Source organism: Calliphora vicina, chromosome 5 (genome assembly GCF_958450345.1).
Source record: "Calliphora vicina chromosome 5, idCalVici1.1, whole genome shotgun sequence".
NCBI lineage: Eukaryota > Metazoa > Arthropoda > Insecta > Diptera > Calliphoridae > Calliphora > Calliphora vicina.
This window is the reverse complement of record NC_088784.1, coordinates 81,632,778-81,656,248: the sequence shown is the minus strand read 5'-3', so window position 1 is coordinate 81,656,248 and position 23,471 is coordinate 81,632,778. Positions and strand designations below refer to the sequence as shown.

Sequence of the window (23,471 nt, the reverse complement as noted above, 5' to 3'; positions counted from 1 at the left end):
TCTATTGTTCGAATAAAACGAATAATTCGAATAAGAGATTTTAACTTGTTTCAATAATTCGATCACACGTTTAAAATTAATCGAATTATTCGAACAATTTAATTTGTTTTTTAAAGTATAGAATGAAGTTTTGATGTCGGTTTTTTAATATTTTATTGTTAAAGGAATACAAAAAATAACGTTAAACTTAACTATTCAAGTATGGATAATGTTAAAAAACATTCGAAAACAAAGTCCATCATTAAATTTTCAACAGAAATATAGATTAACTCCAGAACAATCTAAAAAACAATTGACTAGCAAACCCCTTAGTTTCCGTTTTGGAGCTATGCTTTAAAAAATTTGAGCTATTTGGACATGATCCTGAATTCAAATACAATATAAACGTATTAAAAATTTTTTTATGTCGTTCATTAATTCGGGTTTCAAATTGAGTAACTAATTCTTTAGTAAATTAATTATTCACTATTTCTAAATTATTTATAACAAATTGTACTATACATCAAGCTCTATCAACGTTGCCGAATCTTTGCTTAACAAAGTGGTCTTGGGGAATTACACAATAAAGGGAATCTGTAAAAAATTTGATGTTATTGTCAGTGAACGTGGCTAATTTGAAGTCAGGCAGTGCATGATTGACGCATTTACAAACACGCAAAAAGTTTATTACCATGTTAGACAAAGATGTTCAACGATGTTCAAAATCATGTATAAGACGAACTCCATGCTTTTCTTGCAACAAAACATTAGTTTGCAATATTTGAGTTTATCTTTCGATTTATTAAATATTTTCCAACACATACGTACGTGGTTAATAACATCACTTATATATGAATAGTTTAAGATCATGGTCTTCATATATTTCAATGTAATCATTATAAATGTCATCCTCAATATCACTTTAATCTAAGTTAATATTTTGATTATTAATTGCGATTCTTCTAATATTTCGACAGCTAAATAACAAATATTTTATTCCGTATCTTTTATTTTCATTGGTTCAAGTCCTAAGTTAAAAATTTTGAAAGATTTGTTTTTAGAATTGTAACTTTTTGCAGTAATATTTAATACGGAACACTCATCTACTGTGATCGAAAGTCCATTTGTCTTTAGTTATTTGTCGAATTTCAGAAAAAATACAATTTTTGTGAGTCATTATTACTTATTCAAATTTGAAATTATGAAAAATTTTAAGCAATTTAATAAATTTAAATATATGTAAACATTTATTCGTTTTATTTGATTATTCTACATAAAATTGTTCGAATAATTATTCGTAAGAAATTATTCGATTAATCGAACGATCATTAGTCGAATGAATAACCTAGCTTTGACTAAGGACGCTTTTTTAAGCTATATCATATTTTGATGAGAAACAGATTTATAGAATAAAACTTTGAAACCTACTATTCATTAGCTTAATATGATTTTTATATTTATTCCAAATATTATTTAAATTTTTTGTTCCGTCCCAATGTGAGAAATTTAAAAATTAAAAATAATATAGAAAAATTTTAAAAAATTATAACGCCACTGTATATATTCCCAATCACTACATTCGAATTCCAAACACATGGCAACCTCTCGACTCCCTCGCTGAGAGGATTTGTTTGTAGGTTTATTTCCAAGTACAATAAATAAACAAACATAAATATTTGAAATAAAAAACCAGTTTTCATTTCTCTCATTTATACTTTGTATTGAAGTGATACTTTTGTAACAAAAACAACAAAAATATTAAATATGTAAAACTGAGAAATAAAAATACAATAAATTTAATAAATCTGTGAAACTAAAAAGTTCAATAAATAAATGTAATTAAACAATTAATAAAATAAAGCAACACAAAGTGAAAAATAATAAATAAAATTATATGAATTAAAAGAAAAATACAAAGTAGTTAATAAAATAAAACACAATTTTCCACTAATTTATGATAAATTCGTAAATATAATTTATGAAAATTTGTTTCTTCTTCAATAATTTGCAGTGATTACAACATATTCATTCACATTAAAAAGTATTGTTTAAAAACATTTGCATTATAAAAAACATGAAAAAATATTCATAAATCTACTATAAAATTTCGGTTTTTTTTTTTGATAAAATAATAATCAATTAATAAATAATAAAACAAAAATAATATTAACAAAAAAAAAGGAAAAATCCGTAAAAAGCACGTATCTCTGCTAACAAAAAATAAATAAAAATAATTACAATTTAATAATAAAAAAAAAAATCACAAAAAGGACACAAAACAAACTTTTTTGCGCCACTCATCAACAAACCTCAATAATCCAATTGAGGTTGTGGTTGTACAACCCTTCAACATTTAGTTCCAGCAAAATGGAAGCTACTCCCAGCTGCCCATCCACGATGACTGCCTCGAGAACGTGTCGCACAATATGCCAGCGATTTATTGGCAACAAAAAACCGTGGCCTTATTGTTTCAAAATGCTACCAATTCTGCTGCTGTCGTTTATGGCATTTTGTGTAAAAAATGCATCCTGCGATTATGAAAATACATGGAATTTTTATTATGAACAACCATGTTGTGGCAATGAAGTTACAAACTATGTCAAACATAAAAGAGGTAAAAATTTTAATTTTATTATTTCAAAATATAAATAAATAAATACACTTATTTATGGCATAAACTGTTTTAAGTTGAACAAAAAGTTTCATTTATATATAGGAAAATTATACATTTTTATAAATTAAGAGATGTTAATTGGAATGATGAAAATAATAATAATATTTTCATTAGGGCAATATTTATATTAATTATTATGCAATATTTACTGTTATAGGTGAATTTACATGGCTATATTCCTATATACAATTCTATTGAATATCCTTTGCTGTTTATACTTTATCTAGAACTATGAACCCGGTTCGCTTCGCTACATCAATCATAGTAAAACAAGTAAGAGAGCTATATTCGGCTGTGCTGAATCTTCACCAAATTATCCTTAAAAATAATTTTTTAAATATTTTTAGGTAAACAAAATAAAATTTTTTTTTAAATTTTTTCTTTTTGAAATTGTTTTTTAATTTTTTTTAAAAAAAGTTTTTTGAATTTTTTTTTTAAATTTTTTAATTTAAAAAAAAAATTTTTTTGGAAAAATTATTTATTACAAAAAAATATGTTTGATGAAAAAAAAATTCGTGCTAAAAAATATTATTCCCGATTTTGACCCATTGTAGGTCCCACTTACTATAACTTTATAGAGATGTTTTTTTTGGTCAAGAATTGGTGATTTTCACACTGAAGACAAAGATAGCCAATGTCAGCCTAAAAAGTTTGATGACCAAGAATTGGAGGCATTACTCTATGAAGATTGTTGTAAAACTCAACAAGAGCTTGCAAAATCATTGGGAGCAGCACAATCATCGCGATAAAAAGGATTTATTAAAAAAAGGAAAATTGGGTACCAAACGAATTGAATACAAGACTCATTGAAATGATGCTTAAACGCTATAAAAGAAAATATTTTTGCACTTTTATTATTAAATTACAATAAACAGAAACGTAAGAGATTGTACGTTAAGCCCGGCCAACCAGTCGAATCGACACCAAAGCCGAATATACATGGCGCTAAGGTAAATCTCTGTATTTGGTGGGACCAGAAGGGTAAATTATGGCTGCGGAAATCTAACCATATCATCCGAAGGATCGCATGTTGCAATACCTGTTAAATTATATTTAAAATGGCAAGGTTTGTCTCAACCGATTTATGGTCCAGACCGTGTCAGTACTATTTGTATCGCTTGATGCAGAACACTCTCTCTAATATGCTTCACTTCAGAACAGATTATCCGATATTGGCTTGATTCGTTTTTGGCCACTAACAATGAGCAGTTATAACGTGGTTTTGTCGTCGGCTGAGGTAGTTCAGTCGAGTCCAGGGTAGACTTACGGAACAGTTTTAAACAGTCGGCCGAAGCTCCTGTATTGAACAGTCGACCGAAGTCTCTGTATTGAACAGTTGGCCGAAGCCTCTGGATGTAACAGTCGACCGAAGTCTCTATATTAAACAGCTGGCCGAAGCCTCTGTTTAGAACAGTCGGCAGAAGCCCCTGTATTGAACAGTCGACCGAAGTCTCTGTATTGAACAGTTGGCCGAAGCCTCTGTATTGAACAGTTGACCGAAGTCTCTGTATTGAACAGTTGGCCGAAGCCTCTGTCTAGAACAGTGGGCCGAAGCCCCTGTATTCAACAGTCGACCGAAGTCGCTGGTAAAATGTATTATCGGTACTCGAACTATGTTCGTGTCCTGAAAAGGAAAAAATGGGTTGACCGATTTATGTCAGTCTACTTTGATAAATTAATATCAAAGTGGTTGGCAAATTCTGTCTCGTATGAACCCCCCCTCAGTGTTTTAACCTTTCGTTACTTGTATACAAATTATTATAAACTAAATGGGAATTACTAGGTGGTAATGGTTTTATTATTAAATTTATTATTTTATATTATGTACGGGGAAGTAGGTAGCTACTTATCAACGTTACACAGTTATTTTGGATGAGCAGTTATTTTGGCACAGAATCCATATGTTGCCAGAAAAATGGGAAAAGGTCATAGCTAACAATGGCCAATACTTTGAATAAATTTATGTTGTACAAGTGTTTCAAAATATGAGCTAAAAATTCCGCGTTTTTAAGTCATTCACCCAATACCAAACTGTTTACTAAAACTTGATTTTTGGTACAAAATATGGGTGATCACAGATTGTGCTTATTTTTTTAAAAATCTCAGTATCTACAAAGTTATTAAGATTAAGGAAAAATGTTTCCAATCTACGCTTCTCTCTCATCAACAAACTCAAGACTTGCGCAAGTAAACTTGACGTTCCAGCACTAAAATCACAATATCTAAAAAAGTATTAACGATTTAAGATATGGGCAATTCCATATCATTGTACGTGACATTTGTACGCCTATAAAGTAGAATAGATTTTGCAAAAATAAGAGTATCTGAAAAATAATTTGTTCTTTATGTTCCATTCAGAGGGTACTATATTTTAAAATAATAAAAAGTTCTTTCGAAATATTGTTCTCCAAAATATTGACCGAAATAAGGGTATATCGTACGTGACATAAATCGGAAATCATTTTTAGGTACATGTAGAAATATGCGAAAATTTTCGAATCGTGAGAGGCGTTATGTTTTCTTTTAATTTCTTACACTAAACGAAATATTTTTCCTTTACAATCCGTCATATTTAAATAAAAACAATCTTTGGATGATTTTATAATAAATAAAATTTAATATCGTACGTGACATACCGTACGTGACAGATTTTTCTCTTATAATAAAACAATATACATATATTCTGTAAATATATGTATACAAAAACTAAAAAAAATGAATAGAAAATATACATTCGGTTTCAATAAACAATTTGACAATAGAAAAAAAATAAGAGTCAAATTAATTTCATACTACAAGCTAATTGGGAGCCTAGTTTTCGCCGTAATTTTAGCCTAAAACATACTTGAAACATTAAAAAATTAAATATAATCAGTTTAAACTATTATTCTTAATACGATCTAAATACTTTCACATAGTAACATTTTATTATTTTCTTCTATTCAAATCATCTTGAAAAAAAGTTTCAAGGGTTTTTGTGTTTTCAGTCGTGGTAGCGATTCTCGTGGAATTGCCCATATGTGAGTTTTTGATATAAAAAATCAGTTGTCACAAATATCGCTTATTTGCTCTAAAATCCTACTATTTACCAAGTTATTATCAGTTATTATCGATTTAAAATATTTAAGGTTTTTATATTAAAATTCGACTTTTGGTTAAAATATTGATCTGAGTCATCACAGATTGATTTAGATTTGATTTATAATATAATAAATTTTATATACACTTTCACAGTCGAATTTCAAATAACATCCTGTTTTTGTATGACTGCAGGAAACAATGTTTAAAATTTAATCAAAATTGGATTGATAATTTCGTTTAAAATGTGTTTTTCCCGTTTTTAAACCATTTTGGTACTTTCGTGTGTCCACTAAAATGATACCAATTTCATTTGAATAAATTATCGTAAAGGAAACTCATAATAAAATATTCATGTGTCTATGTCAGTTTATAGAGAAACATTATTTTATGAAAAAAGTATCAAAAATAAATACCATCTTTACCACTTAATTGTTTGAATTTTCAAAAAGTACCAAACTCATATTTAAGGAGACGCAGAACCAAAGGTACTTTTTCGAATTTTTTTACAAATTGATTTTTTGGTATTTTTAAAATATTTGGGTTGAAATATTTTAGAAAAATAAAATTTCCTTATTTGTATATGTTTATTGCTATACAAAATATATGGTGTGGCAAAAAGGTACCAAAATATAGTTTTTACCAGATGTCTCCCCTAAAATTTTTTAAGTAGATAATGGTGCGTTTTAAATATTGATTGTATTTGTATTAGTTTAGAAGACATAAGGTTGCCGTATTTACATCCTAATCCTTTCTTTGTGGATCTAACTTTTTGGCGTTTGAACTGGGCGATGTTAAGTAAGTCAGTCACTCAGTCAGTAACGTTTATAGGGTAGCAAATGAAAAATTTGGAAACTAAAAACAGAATATCAAACGTATATATTACACCGTCCGAGAAATAGAGAAAAAATTCGTTACACACGAACCGGATGATATACGTCTGAAACTATAAATTTAATGGAGAAAAACTGTGTTTTCAGTTTTTCATTTCGTGATCCTGTGTCTTTTTTTAAGGACTTGAATCTTTCAAAGAAGTACATTTTTCAAAAAACATTTAAAAATACTCCTTCTATTCCAACAATGACAAATTGTATGTCAAAAGAACAAGAAGAGTTGTGAAATATTATCTTTATTTTATCCTGTAAGGATCAAAAGATGTTAAAAATGTTCTTTAAAATGTTTATCCTTTAATATTGCCAATTCTTTTTAAAAAAATAGTGCGTTAAAGACCCAAATATTCTATACTTAATGTCAAAATTTCACCCTTTAGTGGGGGAGGTATAATGGGTTAGGGCTGTTGTTTGCAACATACAAAAATATTGTCCCAACACCCACCTTAAAGAGTACCAATCTGCTCAGGATCACTTTCTGAGTCGACTAAGTCGTTAAGCTCTCATAAATATCTTAATTATAAACATATTCAAACCAAATTCAGCACAATTTAGCTTTATGTAAGCCGAACTCTCACGACCAAATTTCGTGACGATCGGTCAACAATATTCCATAGCTCCCATATAAGCAACATTCTCGAAAATGTCATTAATATACATAAATCTCTGAAATATGTCAGTATCCAAACAAAATTCAACACAAATATGTTTGATATATTCGCAATTCATTCCACCAAATTTTGTGACGATTGGTCCATATAAGCTCCCATATAAGGCCCACTACCGAAAATGAGTGTATTCAAATAAGATTCAACACAATAAGTTTCATATCAAAAGAAAACTCTTTAAATCATGTACCCGGTGTAGGGTAGCATAAGGTCGGGCTTGCCCGACTATACCATTTTACTTGTTTATTAAAAAGTCTTCTTCGTTGCTTTTCACAACGGATTTTGTTGTATTTTTTTCGAAAGAAATATTAAAATAAAATATAAAAAATCAAATAATTCAAATTTAAAATATTTTTTAACCCCTAAGTAGTTAAGATAGAAGGATGAAATTTTGGCTGTGGTATTCAATATTTAGATCTTTAACTCACTATTTTTTTAAAAAAAAATTATTGGAAATCTAAAAGGATATTCAACGATAAAAATTTAAAAGGACATTTTTGACACCTTTTGATCCTTACAGTATAAAATAAAAATAATACGAAATATTTTACAACTCTTCTTGATCATTTGACACTAAATTTGACAAAGTAGGATGATCAGAAGTATTTTAAAACATTTTTTTAAAAATTTACTCCTCTGAAAATTTGAAGTCCTTTTAAAAGGAAACAGGATCACGAAATGAAAGCGCAGTTTTTCTCTATTTATTTTATTGTTTCAGACGAATATCATCCGGTTCGTGTCTAATATTGAGTGTCGTACGGTGTTATACATGGCGAAGGGTATAAAATATTTTCTAATTTTAAATAAAATAAAATTGGGTGAAAATCCTAATGGTTTGGAAAGAGCCATTTAATTTATCTCGTGATTCACAATTCTACAGATTTAAAATTTCCTAAATCGTATCAAATGTCAAACATATCAGACTAGTAGTTTAGAACACTTCCATATTTATGGCAGCTAAAGGAAGAGATGTAAACTAAACTCCTCTTTCTGTTGACATTTATAACTTTACATATTTTCGACTTTAACCGGACATACATTTCTCACATATTCACATGAGTTTTTTTTCCTATCAATATTTATATTCCTGTTCAATGCTGACACTGTCTCTGGGTCATGACAAAACTGTATGCATGTACATTAAATTTATCGGATAAAGAAATTAATTTATGTGGAATAAAAAATTATTTATGGCAGTTTTTACTCCTCTGTTTTTTGTGGGTATTAATATTAATTTTTATTAATTTATGCATGGTTAAAGGTTTAATAATTATTTCTTTAAATATAATTTATAGCTATTTATGAACAGAATACAAAATATAGGTAGGTAGCATACGAAAATATAAATTTTAATAAAAAGGTTGTTTAAAAAAAATATGACAGCTTTAAAAGGAAGTTTTATTATTGATTGAAGATAGGTATTATAAGTGTCAAAGTGAATTTAAAATTTTCAAAATCCCTTTAATCCTTTGCACTTTTTGTCTAATTTCTTTTGAATATTTCTGGGTTTAAAAATGTGTATGTTTTTTTTTTTAAACAAACTTCAATGGCTGTATTCTGGTAACAAGTACTTTAAACTTCAAGCTCTCTATATAAAAAAGTTAAGCGATTTTTATCTAATCGTATCACGTTTCAGCAAGTGCTTTGCTAAAGATAGATGAAGACAACATTTTATGTTGCTTTTGTTTCTGCTAAACTTGTTGGTTGTTCTTTATTTTTTTTTGTTCAAACATGAAATTTTATGCCCTAGAATTTAAGGTGATAGTCCTCTTGAGTTTCTCTCATATGTCTAATGTTTATTCACTATGTACCAGTATTTTGTACATAGTTTCTTGGTAACACTATAAACATTATATGTATTGAAGATTTTTGGTAAAAATTGCATGCTGATGCTAAATTTTATTCGAATTTTCTCAATAGTTCACAATGTTTAGCCACAAACTGAAACACATATAGACAAGTGTATGATGGTACTTAAGAAACCTATTTTTATATATGCCTGGCACAACATTTATGTTAGTAACTCCAAAAAGAGTAGACCAAAATAGAACAACAAATAACACGAATATCTTAAGAACACAAGCAAATAAAGGGTGTTTTTTTAAGACCGATATAAATTACGAAAGGATTATCTGCGCTAACTTTTTGACATTTATGATCAGAATTACTCTGGCAAATCCTTTATGAATAGATTGGCGCTTGAACAACGCTACCAAATTATACAAATTTACGTTGAAAATCAGTAGCAAAATTGTGTTCAGCGAAGGGTTCATTTTTGACTTATGGAGTAAACCAATCCACAACGGGCCCTATAGACTGCATTACATCCAGAAAAATACACCGTTTGGTGCAGTTAACAAGCTAGTTGCATCATCATTGCACCTAATTTCTCCAAAAATAGAGATCGTTACCGCACCATGATCAATGATTTTTCGTTTGAAAATATGGAGGAAATTAAAATCTAAATTTGACTATAATTTGATGGACCGGTCAATTGGCCTCCAATGTTGTGCGATATAACACCTCTCGATTATTTCCTGTGGGGCCATTTGAACTCACTGGCATATGCTGATAAACCAGCAACAATTGAGGCCTTGCAGTTCGTGACATATGGTCAGCAATGCCCGAAAAAGTGGCCCAAAATTGGACGTCCATAATGCGCTATTTCTTATCTTTATAAACGACCTTCTACTTCAAACTTCCAACCCTATCTACTCTTTTGCAGATGACAGCAACATTTGCCATCCATATGCATTCAATTATAGACCAAGCCTGTCGGAGATTGGGGCAATGAGGCAAAATATGAATGATACGCTCAACCAAGATCTTGTGACAATCTCTAAATGGGGTTGTGCGAATAGAGTCGATTTTAATGCACGCAAGACTCAATGTTGTATGTTAACCCACAAACGCACAACAGATCATGTTGATCCATCTGTTTTTATGGGTGGTGTAAATATTAAGGAATCAGAAGCTCTTGATGTTCTAGGCATGAGTATTCAGTGCGATGTTCGCTGGACAAAACACATTTTTCGAGTGTCGAAAGAAGCATTCAAGTGCCTTGGTTTTCTAAAACGGTGTAAGAAATACTTCACTTCATCTGATCTCCTTACTATTTACACCCCTTATATCCGACCTAAAATGGAATACAACTCTCACGTGTGGGCCGGTGCTTCGAAGTCCATTTTGGAGTTACACGACCGCGTACAGGAGAGGGCGAAGATGCTTATCGGTGACAGTATTGTACCCAGCTCTATTGACTCACTGGAACATCGTCGCAATGTGGGTTGTGTTTCACTGTTCTACCGATACTACAATGGTATGTGCTCTGCTGAAATTAGCGAACTTGTTCCCGAAACCCGTAGATTTTTACGCAACACACGCTCTTCGGCAAGGGCACATCAATTCGTTGTCGACTGGACAGTAGATCGCACAACACATTACAGGGAAAATTCGTTCTTTAGCCGTACTGTCCGTATGTGTTAGAAGCTTTCTGAAGTATTTCCTGTCACTTTCAATATAGGAAAATTCAAATCAAATGTCCACAAACACTACTCCCTCTATCCTCCCTCCCATAACCTATTTTCCTAGTTCCAACACAATGCTTTGCTTGAGTAGGGGTCATCCACTGAGTGCTGGTCCAAGAAAAAAAAAAAACTCTCCTATCAAAGACCTAACTCAGTTGTCAAAAAGCTAAGTGGTGAGAATGTCGTAGAAAAAAATAATATTGTATATGAAAACAAAAACAACACTTGTATAAGTAACTTTTTTTGAGTACTTTTATTGTAGTCTCCGCTCTATGAATAATGCTACACAGAGAAAACGGATTCGTGATAGCAACCGAATTTGTTTCCAATCGAATGATTCGGTTGCAAACATAGAATTTGTCGCTGCTATCAACTGAAAGTCAGTTGATAGAGAAGAAATTCGGTTGAAGCAACCAAAATTTTGTTGTCACAACTGTAAAATTCGGTCACTAAGGAAGAATCTGTCGATTGGCAACAAATTCGGTTGCTATCATGCATCTGTTTTATCTGTGTATGTATTGATCTTTCGAAAAAAAAAAATAATTTTTTGTGTTATTTTTTTACAATTTCAAATTTTATCGGTCTTTAAAAAACCACCCTTTAGATGTTGAATAGTTTATAAAGGATAAAATATTTTCTTGTGTTGGCACATGAAACTTTAACATTTACTCGCACTATTCAACAAAAAAACAGCATCCTTGAACGTGAACTCATGATAAAACATACTAAAAAAACTGGACATTTACACGCTAAAATATACTACAAGTTAAAAGATATTCACAGCATACTTATTTAATATGTTTCTTCTAAAATAAAACTAATGACTAGTACTATCTACAAATACTAAATGTTTGCAATTGCAGCATTCCTGTCACTGTTTTACAAAATATTCAGTTTCTGTCAAGGCTTTAAAATCATATACATATGTCAGTATGTTTGTAGAGAGTAACTAAAATGTCTACAAAAAGAAATCCTTTAGAGTATAAGCAAGTACTTTACTATAATGTACCACATGACCATTTCAAAGGAATGAATTTTTATTTCCCAATTTAGCATTTGTTTGGTTATACATTAATTTTTACATGCCTTTTGTATATGGGAATTTTTATTTCAAACTGCTACAGAGGCCCACAAACTTTTTTAAAAAAAAGCAAATTAATTCATATTCGTTTTTACACAGGGCGGATTGAGTCCTGTGTTATGTCACAGGACTTAGGCATTTGAAACAAATTTACACAGAATATGAAATCACCATGAGTGGCAAGGATATAATAAGTTTGTCATTCCGTTTATAATTTCTACAGTATTAATTTGCGACCTCACAAAGTATATATTATCTGGATCGTTATAGATAGCGAAGTCGATATTGCCATGTCTGTCCGTCCGTCTGTTGAAATCAACTTTCCGTACCCAACAAATACCTTACATACGTGATTCATACATCAATATACCCGCTATAGACTCGGTTGAGTTACTATTCAAAATCGAAAAAATCGGCCTATAAATGAGTGAGTTATAAGAAAAAAACCAGGACAACCTCGATTTTTTTACCTATTTTTGATCTATATCTGAAGTACTAAGTCATTAATATAGTCAATATGGATAGATATTTCCTTTGCAAAGACGTATGTAACATCACAGTAAGTCGGACCTAAAATGGGTCAAAATCGGAAAAAATATTTTTTGACCCGAATTTATTTTCACACAAAAAAATTTTTTATCATACATTTTTTTTTCACTAATAAATTTTAAATCAAAAAATTTAAAAAAAGGAAAAATTATATTTAAATAAATTTTGCATTTACATTTTTTCCAAAAAAAATATATTTTTTTTAATTTAAAATTAAAAATTTGGTGCTAAAGTCTAAATGATTTTGACACGGAAGACCAGCCAAAAAGTTTGAAGACCAAGTAGCAGGACCATACGAATTGAAGCCGAGAGACCCTGAAATACTATTTTGCATGTCCGAAATTAAGCTTAAATGCTACAAACGAAAATCATTTTTGCATATAATCATTAATTGTGATGAAAAATTAATCCATTACAATAATCCAAAGCGTAAGTGATCGTATGCGAAGCCCGGCCAACCAACCGAATCGACAAATATCCTTGGCGCTAAGTTTATTCTTTGTATTTGGTGGGAGAAAAAGGGTATATTGTGAGCTAATGAAATCTGACAGGGAAACTGTACCGCATGCAACTGATTCGTTTGAAGCGAGCATGGGCCGAAAATCGCCCAGAACAAAGCTATGACGACGCACGGCCACATGTTGCAGTACCTGTTAGAAAGTATTTAGAATGAAGTGTTTGGGAAGATTTGCCTCACCTGCTTAATACTTAGTCCAGACCGTGCCCGTGCAGGGATACGTTTCTCTTTGGAACAGAGTACCCGATATTGGATTGATTCGTTCTTCTTCAAAAGATGAGTAGTTATTTTGGCTCGGAATCCATATGTAGCCAGAAAGATAAGAAAAGGTCATAGCTAGCAATGACCAATACTTTGAATAAATTTATAGTGTACAAATGTTTCAAAATAAAAGCTAAAAATTAGAAAAAAAGCTCTCATTTTTAAGTCATATACCCAATAATATGAAAATGAGCGAATTCACTTAATCTTCTACATAAATAAAAATCAAATGTCGAACGTTTGTAATTGCATGAGTAGAGATTTAGACAATTTAGGTTTTTACAGAATAAAAAATTTACCACGCCCACTTTTTTCGATTTATCTAAAATCGGAAAGAAAAATTGACCACAAACACAAAATATTTAAATTCGCTAATAACTTGGCCAATAAACAACGTTTCATCAAGAAAAGCAGCTCGATCTTTGATCACTCATATTTCTGAACAAAAATCGATTTTTTATATAAAAACATAAAATATCTAAATCCACTAATAACTTGGCCAATAAGCGTTTAATCAAGAAAAGGAGATCGATCTGTGATCACTCATAATTCTGGCCAAAAATCGATTTTTTTATATAAAATCTCGCCGTTTTCCAGAAAAGCAGCTCGATCTGTGATAACTCATATTTGTGACCAAAAATCGATTTTTTATATAAAAACTCACAATATCTAAAATCGTTAGTAACTTGGCCAATAAGCGTTTAATCAAGAAAAGGAGCTCGATCTGTGATCATATTTCTGAACAAAAACCGATTTTTTAAAGGAGCTCGATCTGTGATCATATTTTTGAACAAAAGTTGATTTTTTATATAAAAACTCAAAATATGTACATTGATTTACATGTATTCTGTTGTTGCAAGATTTAGGTTTTGACAACAAACACGTTCAACAATACGATTTTTTTATTTTTACCCATTTCAAACCGCGTAAATCTCAACTTTTTATACCCTACACCACCATAGTGGGGAGGGTATTATGCGTTTGTGCAGATGTTTGTAACGCCCAAAAATATTAGTCTAACACCCACCTTAAAGTATACCGATCGACTTAGAATCACTTTCTGAGTCGATTAAACGATGTCCGTCCGTCCGTCTGGTTGGCTGGCTGGCTGGCTGTCCATATAAACCTTGTGCGCAGAGTACAGGTCGCAATTTTGAAGATATTTCGATGAAATTTGGTACATATTATTTTCTCGGCTCAAGGACCAAGCCCATTGAAACTGGCTGAAATCGGTCCATTATTCCACCTAGCCCCCATACAAAGTCCCCTCGAAATTGGACTTTATCGGTCATAAATATTTAATTTATCTATGTATCTACACAAATTTCGCTCCAAATAAGTTTTATATATACAAAATTCATGTCACCAAATTTTGTTATGATCGGTCCATAGTTAGTAATAGCTCCCATATAGACCCGCTTCCGAAAATCACTTTAACGTGCATAAATCGCTTAAAAATGTTGGTAAACACACAAAATTCAACATAGTTAAATTTAATATAGACATAAATCACATGACCTAATTTCAAGGTGATCGGTCCATAATTGGTCATAGCCCCCATATAACCCCACTTCCGAAAATCACTCAAAAATATAAATTATTGAAATTTTAAAAGAAAAAATTTTTTGCTCTTTTACTTAGTGTAGGGTATTATATGGTCGGGCTTGACTGACCATACTTTCTTACTTGTTTTATTCAATGGCCTATAGGAATAAAAATGTTCATTCAACAATACGTTTTATTTTTTTTTTTTATTTTTACCTATTTTTACTCATTTCAAAACGCGTAAATCTCAACTTATTTTATTTCATTTTAATAACATCGAACTAACTCTTTCTGAGTTTTCATTAATTATGTGGAGAAACGTCTAACAAAATTTATAATTTAACTTATAATTTTTTTTAAAAAAAAGTCTATCCATAGATTTAAAAAATTTTACCATTTTTGTACTTAGGTAGCATCAAATCTATGTTGTCAAGCCTTTTTTTGCTGTTGACTTGTGTTATTTGTGTGTATAATTTGTATATAGAATATTACATTGTCTAGTCAAGGATTTAAAATTTAAGCTATTTGATATAAATTGGACTCAGATCAATGTGACTTCTTAAAAATCGTATTTGATTATTTATCATTTACATAATTATTATAGAATCTAATGAAATTTGAGAAACTCTGCCTTATTTAAAACTATAAATTATTGCTTACAAAAAGTTTACACAAATGCTGATTTTTTGTTTCCATTCGCTTTTGCTGAAAAGTTTTGTCTGCCAGACGAACGGACGGACAGACAGACAGAGAAATAGCATAAATTATTCAAACATTTTGCTCTGGTCGTAAAGGGAAATAAAAAAAGTCTATTTATACTCGTACTCCTATTCTTTATGTTTAACAATTTCTCTATACAATATAGTTTTTATTTTATATTTCTTTTTTTGTTGCTTAAACATGCAATTGCATTTTTTGGCTTTAGTTTTTGTTTATTGTGGCGAAGAAAAAAATTTAATGTATTTTTTTTTGTGTAGCATGCATAAATGTTTCAAATATATGTATTCAATATACATTTTTCTTTAACACAAAACGAAATTTCTTTAGGAAGTTAAACAAGAAGTTTTATATTATAGCTTTTTTTATTTTGTTCTATCACTACAATTTGTCTCGTCCTTAACTCATTTAATATTTAGTGAAAAAAAATAAGCTATAAAAGAGAGAAAAACTTACAAAAGATTTCCTTGTTTTACTTTTGGATATTTTAAAGTTCAAGGCATTTGAAAAGATTTTATTTTTTTTGCTTTGTTCATAGTTTTTCTTTTTGTTATTTATAGATTACTCTGGTTTTTCCCTTTTACTTATATTCATATATTTTAACGTATTAATAATGTTACCAAACATTTTGGTTAAATAGTTTCTTGTCTTCCCTGTGGCTTTGATCATAATTAAAAATAATATTTCATAAAATATTTTTTGTTCATTAAAGCAGCGTTGGTTTTTAGCGCCATAATCGAAATAATGATTTATAGTCATTTCTTGGCTTGTAATTGTAAAAAAGTTTTTGATATTTTTCTTTGAATATGCTTTATGTGTGCTTAATTATGATGAATATTATAATAATGGCTTTTTGAAAATAATCTAAAAGCCGTAAGTTTTAAAAAAGCCGAAAGGTTGAAAAGTCGTTTATTTGTTTCAACTATAGAACCCTAGTAGCTAGTCATGTAACCAGTTAAGTTGCCTGTAAGATAACTGACTCAATGAACCCTGTATATGTCTACAATAAGTTGATTAGTAACCTATATAGGTAGGAACCTTTGCTTAGGACACTTTCGTATTCAAATAACTAGTCACGTTCGCGACAGATCTGCTCGGTAGCTTTACACAAATCAGGTTCTTGTCGCTTTAGGAACAAAATATACCAATACATTTTCATATAAATTTTAAAAGCAATAAATTCTCATTCAAAATATTTCACTTTTAGATTGGCTCTGATTTAGAACAATAATCCTACTCTATTATAGTCATTGATTCTTTTTATGCAATCAGCCCAAAATTGTTTTTTTTTCTAAAGAATGCAACCAGGTATTTTTATTTGGAACCCTCAAACGCAATCATTGTCTCCTGTGTATTAATATCATCAAAATTCTTGGAATTAAAATCTCTTGCACAAAGAAAGGGTCTCATATTACGAAATAATTTCATGCTGATTTTAAGAAAAAAGAAATGAAAAAACAATTGTCAATTTGGTTTACAAAACCATAAATCAGTTGTACAAGAATAAAGACAACTAAAGCAACAAATAAGATTATTGAAAAAGATTGCAGATGACAAAATTATCACAATGTCAATGTTGAAATACATTGTAAGAGTACTAAGATATGAACAGAGTTGTCAGCAAAACTTTATTAATATATATAAGAGTTTTAAAAGAGAAAGTCAAGTTTTGGATCCACAGTAAATTGTATGGGAATGATTTGAGGCAAATCCATTAGTTTGTAGCAAAACTTTTATATAGATATATAAAAAACCAATTAGAACTAACTTTAACTAAAATAAATAATTAAATTCATGTATTTAAATATAGAAGTCTTCTATAATAACTAATAATTCCTTAATTGTTTAATTTCCCTTCGATCTTGTAACCATGAGAGTTCCTTTTCTTATTTTCTTATTATGAACTTTGGCAACTCTAGATATTGAGTCACAATCATGCGTCTCTCAACAATTGTTTAAACAGCGGGATAACAGATGTTTAATGAAGATCAGTGAGTAAATACATACGATTTCATTGAAAATTTATGTTTGGATGTGCTGTTTTAAATACGTTTATTTTTTTTTGTATTTGAAACATACAGTAAAAAGAAAAACTGTACATGTACTTCTTAAATATGTTAAAAAAAAATATTTTTTGAAATTAAAAAATTTAATAAATAAAAGTTTTCTTTGTAAGACTGATAATAAACTCATGCCTTAATAATTTAATAAAAGTCGTTAATTATTTTGCATATTAAAAATTTTTCTCCGTCATCTAAAAACCAAATTCTGTTTTTTCTGAGGTTTTGGACACAAGTAGCAATATTTTCCAACAAACTAATTGTTGAAAAAACTTCGAATTAAAAATAGTTTCTGTATTTAATTTAGAGATATTTAAATATAAAGTATAAATATTTTCTGACATCGATAAGCCATCATAACTTGTAACAAAAAACAAGTAAGATTTCCTTCACCAAATTATACTTTGAAATAAAATTTTTAAATATTTTTAGGTAAACAAAATTAAAATTTTTTCAAAATGGTTTTTAAATTTTTTTTCGAAAAAGTTTTTTTTTAAATTTTTTTGGAATTTAAAATATTTTTTTTATATTTATTTGTGAAAAAAAATGTTATGACAAACAAATTTTTTTGTTGAAAAAAATATATCGGTTAAAAAATATTTGTAGGTCCAACTTTCTATGGCCGTCGTTGCAAATGACTTTGAAATATCTATCATGAGATATCCATATTGTCTATATTAATGACTTAGTATTCCAGATATAGATCAACAAGTGAGGCAGTGCCGAATCTTATATACCCTTTACCAAATTATACTTAAAAATATTTTTTTTTAAATATTATTATTTAAACAAAATTAAATTTTTTTAAAAAAAACTTCATTAAAAATTTTTTTTAAAATTTTTTTTTATGGAAAAAGAATTTTTGAAAAAAAAAAAAATTTATGAAAAAAAAAATCGGGTTAAAAAATATTTTTCCCGATTTTGTAGGTCCAACTTACTATAGCCTTATATACATCGTTACAATGGACTTTGAAATATCTATCATTAGATATCCATATTGTCTATATTGATGACTTAGTAATCCAGATAAAGATCAAAAATAGGGCAAAAATCGAGGTTGTATCGGTTTTCTCAACCATTTATGGGTTGATTTTGTCGATTTTAAATAGCAACCGATCCGGAAGAATTCCCGATATATTGATATATCAATCATATATGCAAGGCTACGGAAAGTTGATTTCAATGATTTACAGACGAACAGATGGACATGGCTATATCGACTTCGCTATCTATAACGATCCAGAATATATATACTTTGTCGCAAATGAAAAATGTGGAAATTACAAACGGAATGACAAACTTATATATACCCTTGCCACTCATGGCGAAGGGCATAAAAGTAGGCCAAAAATCTAGGTTGTCCTGGTTTTTCCATATATCTCAGCCATTTGTGGACCGGTTTCGATTTTAAATAGCAACCGAATCGGGTCTATTGCGGATATATTGATGTATGAATCATATATGTAAGTTATTTGCGGGATACGGAAAGTTGATTTCAACCTACAGACGGATTTGACTATATCGACCCGCTATCTATAGCAATCCCGAATTCATATACATACATATATACTTTGTGGGGTTGCAAGTGATTATCGTTCGGTTGGTCCTTCTTTAATTCCCTCTTCATATTTTTCACACACAGCTTTTGAAGTTAAAGTTGTGAAATCAAAATTTTAACGAATTTTATTTGAAACATAATCAGTGACAATAGCAAAGCTTCAAAACTTTTACCATAAAAGATATTTGTATAAAAATAGTCCCAATGTACCCAATCTAGTACCAAAATAAACTTTTTGGAATTTTTAAGATATTTTTTGGATAAAACAGGTGAATCAGTTTAATTTCGCTTTCACTTGCATTTAATTTAGAAGAAGTAAGAAAGTATAATACCCTACACTAAGTAAAAGAGCAAAAATATTTTTCTTTTAAAATTTCAATAACTTATATTTTTGAGTGATTTTCGGAAGTGGGCCTTATATGGGGGCTATGACCAATTATGAACCGATCACCATGAAATTAGGTCATGTAATTTATATCTATATGAAAGTTAACTATGTTGAATTTTGTTTGTATACTAACATTTTTAAGCGATTTATGCACGTTAAAGTGATTTTCGGAAGCGGGTCTATATGGGAGCTATGACTAACTATGGACAGATCGTAACAAAATTTGGTGACATGAATTTTGTATATATAAAACTTATTTGGAGCGGAATTTGTGGAGATACATAAATAAATTAAACATTTATGACCTATAAATTCCAAATTCGGAAGGACATTTGTATGGGGACTAGGTGAAATAATGGTTTAATTTCAATGTACCAAATTTGATCGAAATATCTTCAAAAATGCGGCCTCTACTCTGCCCACAAGGTTTACATCGACAGACAACCAGCCAGCCAGCGGACATCGTTTAATCGACTCAGAAAGTGATTATAAGTCGATCGGTATACTTTAAGGTGGTTGTTAGACTAATATTTTTGGGCGTTACGAACATCTGCACAAACGCATAATACCCTCCCTACTATGGTGGTGTAGGGTATAATAAAAGACATTAACTACATAGGGCAACAAAATCGAAAAATTTTTAGAGGTTTAGAAAAATTCTAAGCCACTACACAATTTTGATGTTTTGTAGTTCCAGTAGTACAAATATTTTTTAATAAATTTTTAAGTAAAATTGTAATTTTTTTAGACGATTCTCCACATATTTAATGATTATTCATCTCTTATCAAATTGAGTAGTTAATGTTCTTCTTTCGATTGATTGAATTATGAAAGCATTTTTCTCATGCTATGTACATTTTTTCACATATATATTACGTTATAATTGGCTCAGTAGTTTCGGAGTTATAATAACAAATTGAAGCAGAAAATATATATTTTACATGAAAATAAAAATTTTTTTGTTTTAAAAATATCATGAAAAATCGAAAACGGCAGAAATTGTCCAGATTATGTGAAATAATAATTCTACATTTAATAGGAACAAAATGAGATATCGATCACAAAAATCGATGGATTCTTTTCGAATTTATTCACAATTAAGTGAATTCGCTCAGTACTTAAAAATTATACTTAATAGTTATTTATTATATTTTATTCTCAAACTAACTTAATTTGTTATACGATTGATGTTAACTTAAACAGTGCTTACAATATATTGTATATAGACGAGTCTATAGTCAGCAACTCGATGTGACTTTTTATATACACATCACCATCTTCTAGTAGTTTCAAGAATTATCCAACGGAAAAACTATAATGTTTTATTTCCACAATGATCAGCTAGAGCTGTTTCCCAGTTGATGTTGTCATACTATAAACAATGTTAATAACAGCATGTTATAAACATTCTTTATAAGTAGAAGTTTCTAATGATGGAAATGTTTAAAAACACACAGACCGCTAAATTCGAGCGTAACAATATTTAGTTACTTCGTCTGCTACAGTGTTTCCCATGATGCCTGGAATCCACATGAGTTTAAATTTTGTGTGATATTTTGATAGTAAATATCTTATTTAAGATATAATAATTGTAGTATTCAATATGTAGAGTAACACAAAATTTTATATATTGTAAAATTTGCTGTCGATAAATTTAAAATTTTTATTTCACATAATTTCATTTCACACTATGATCAATATTTTACTGAGCTAATGTGTGATATATTTTTCAATTACGATAAGATGTGATTTGATGATATTTCATATTAATTGGAAACAAACTTGGTTCTCACTTACTAATCCTAACAAATTATGATTGTACGTAGAATTTTATCTCTAACTGTATTTTACTTTAGTTCTCCATTTCTGTTGCGTATCTTTCTCAGTTGTTCATTAAAAAGCCGGCGTATTTCTTTCACATTATTTACTTCTTTATTTGTGAAACAGGTTTTTTTGTTTCAACAAAATAAATTTATCATCTGCCTTCAATTATGCGAATGGAGAGTGTGTTTTAAGGTTTTTAAACAATTCAAAAAAATGATAATAATCACATTCGGTTACCATAAATGTCTTGTGTATTGATGTCTTTATTTTAACTTAAATGAAATAAAAAACAATAAAAATGTCAGGTAGTAAATTTCCAAACTGATTAGTCATACAGATAGAACAACTAATCAATACATTTTAATAAAATTAAAACATTGAAAATAAGACACATTTACAGCAGGTAGTTTTACTAGAAAAATGTATGAATCCATGTCATTATGCCTTTAAAATTGTTTTCTAACTATGTACTTTTGGAAATTAGGTGTGCCCTTTAAATCCAATATGTGTCATTGGAAAACAGAAAACAATAAAAACCTTTTTGTCACCGAAAAAGGTTTTAAAACATGTAAAAGGCGTTTTCTGGTTTATTCCTACACATTCTCCAGTCAACCCAACCATCCAACCGAACAACCATGTCATGTATCAATTCTTGTTTGAGAAAAAACTGTATCACAAAGATTTCTTCTTATTGATCTGGTTCAGTGTTACCTTTATATTATTAGTACACTTTGCTCTAGTCTGACGAGGTTTTGTTTTTCTTTTTTTTTATTGTGGAATTGATTTCTCTTTTGAATGCTGTAAATATTTGATTTTCACAAGGATTGAATCATCGATTTTAATAAAATCAGTTCTCAAATTCATGTTATGGCTACGTAAAACTGGTATTAAGTGTAAAGGAAACCATTATTATCCTCATGTTCATGAGTAGACCTTTAGAAACACTGGCATATTCATATTGTTGTTACATACTATACACGTAAAAAAAAGACCATTGTTCAGGTCATTAAACAAACAAAAGTAAAACAATCACATAAACCGCTTATTGTATGAAATACAATGTAAAACTGACACTAACTACGACACTGATGCTTGTTGCCACTGCCACTACTGCAACTCCTTTTGTTGTTGCAGCAGCTACTACACTACACTACACTACTACTTGCTACTAACTAGGCTTTTGATATCTTTTGAACATACAGTTCATATTGTTGTTATTGTTTGTATAACAATGTACTTAAATTGCAAGGACATTGCTTACACACATATGGCTATTCATGAATACCCACATACATATGTCGGTATATTAGGGTGGACTTTATTTTTCACTTTTTCGATGCTCCCATAGTCTAAAATTGAGTCCACACACTGAAGAGGCAAAGCAATGAGCGACTAAGAGGCTCCACTCACGAATAAAACTTGTTCTAATTTTTGGCTGTTTTCTGAGCGGTAAAGAGTAAAAATGGCAAAAGTTATTGTGGAGCTTATAACTTCATCTATATAAAGCCGACATTTTATTAAATTAATTGCAGTTTTTGATTTTGTTTCAATATTTCTTTGTAGAGAACACCATCTTGAGGTTCAAATTCCAAATGCAATGCATTTTTTTGCCGTTATTGAACGCTTATTTAAAAATTCGGTTTGCGTCTTAGGTAGGGTCTTAACAAATACGTTTTGAGTGGGTACGCTTCATCACCAATCAAACATTTCATCCAATAGCAGGAATATTGGATACCATAAGAATTGAAGCGGATAAAACTTCAAAGAAGATTTGTATATCCGAAATGTAAAATAAAATTATTTCTGCACTAAATCATTACTTGCGATGATCCACTACAATAACCCGAAACATAAGAGATCGTATGTGAAGCCCGACAAACCAGCTGAATCGACATCCATGGCGATAAGGTAATTCTTTGTATTTGGTGGTAGCAAAAGTTTCCTATATATTACGAGCAATTAAAATCTGACCATAGCATTACAGGGAAACTGTGCCGAATGCAACTGATTCGTTTGAAGGGACCATTGGCATAAAAATTCCCAGAATATGCGGCCAGACATAAAATCGTAATACTCCATCATGACAACTCTCGACCACATGTTGTAATACCTGTTAAAACAATTTAGAAATAAGTCGTTGTCTCACCCGCGTTAT

General features: G+C 29.9%; 1 protein-coding gene across 2 annotated transcripts in view; it reads left to right on the top strand.

Annotated features, from left to right (window-relative positions):
* Sema2a (Semaphorin 2a) overlaps positions 1-23,471 on the top strand; it is a 329,846-nt gene that overhangs the window by 149,811 nt on the left and 156,564 nt on the right. Inside the window, exon 1 of one of the 2 annotated variants that reach the window (XM_065511865.1) lies at positions 2,185-2,593. The exons of the other annotated variant lie outside the window; for it this stretch is intronic. Coding sequence (XP_065367937.1) covers positions 2,347-2,593 — 247 coding nt within the window. The 5' untranslated portion in view covers positions 2,185-2,346. Of the gene's footprint in view, positions 1-2,184; positions 2,594-23,471 lie in introns of those variants that run through there. 2 annotated transcript variants of the gene reach the window in all.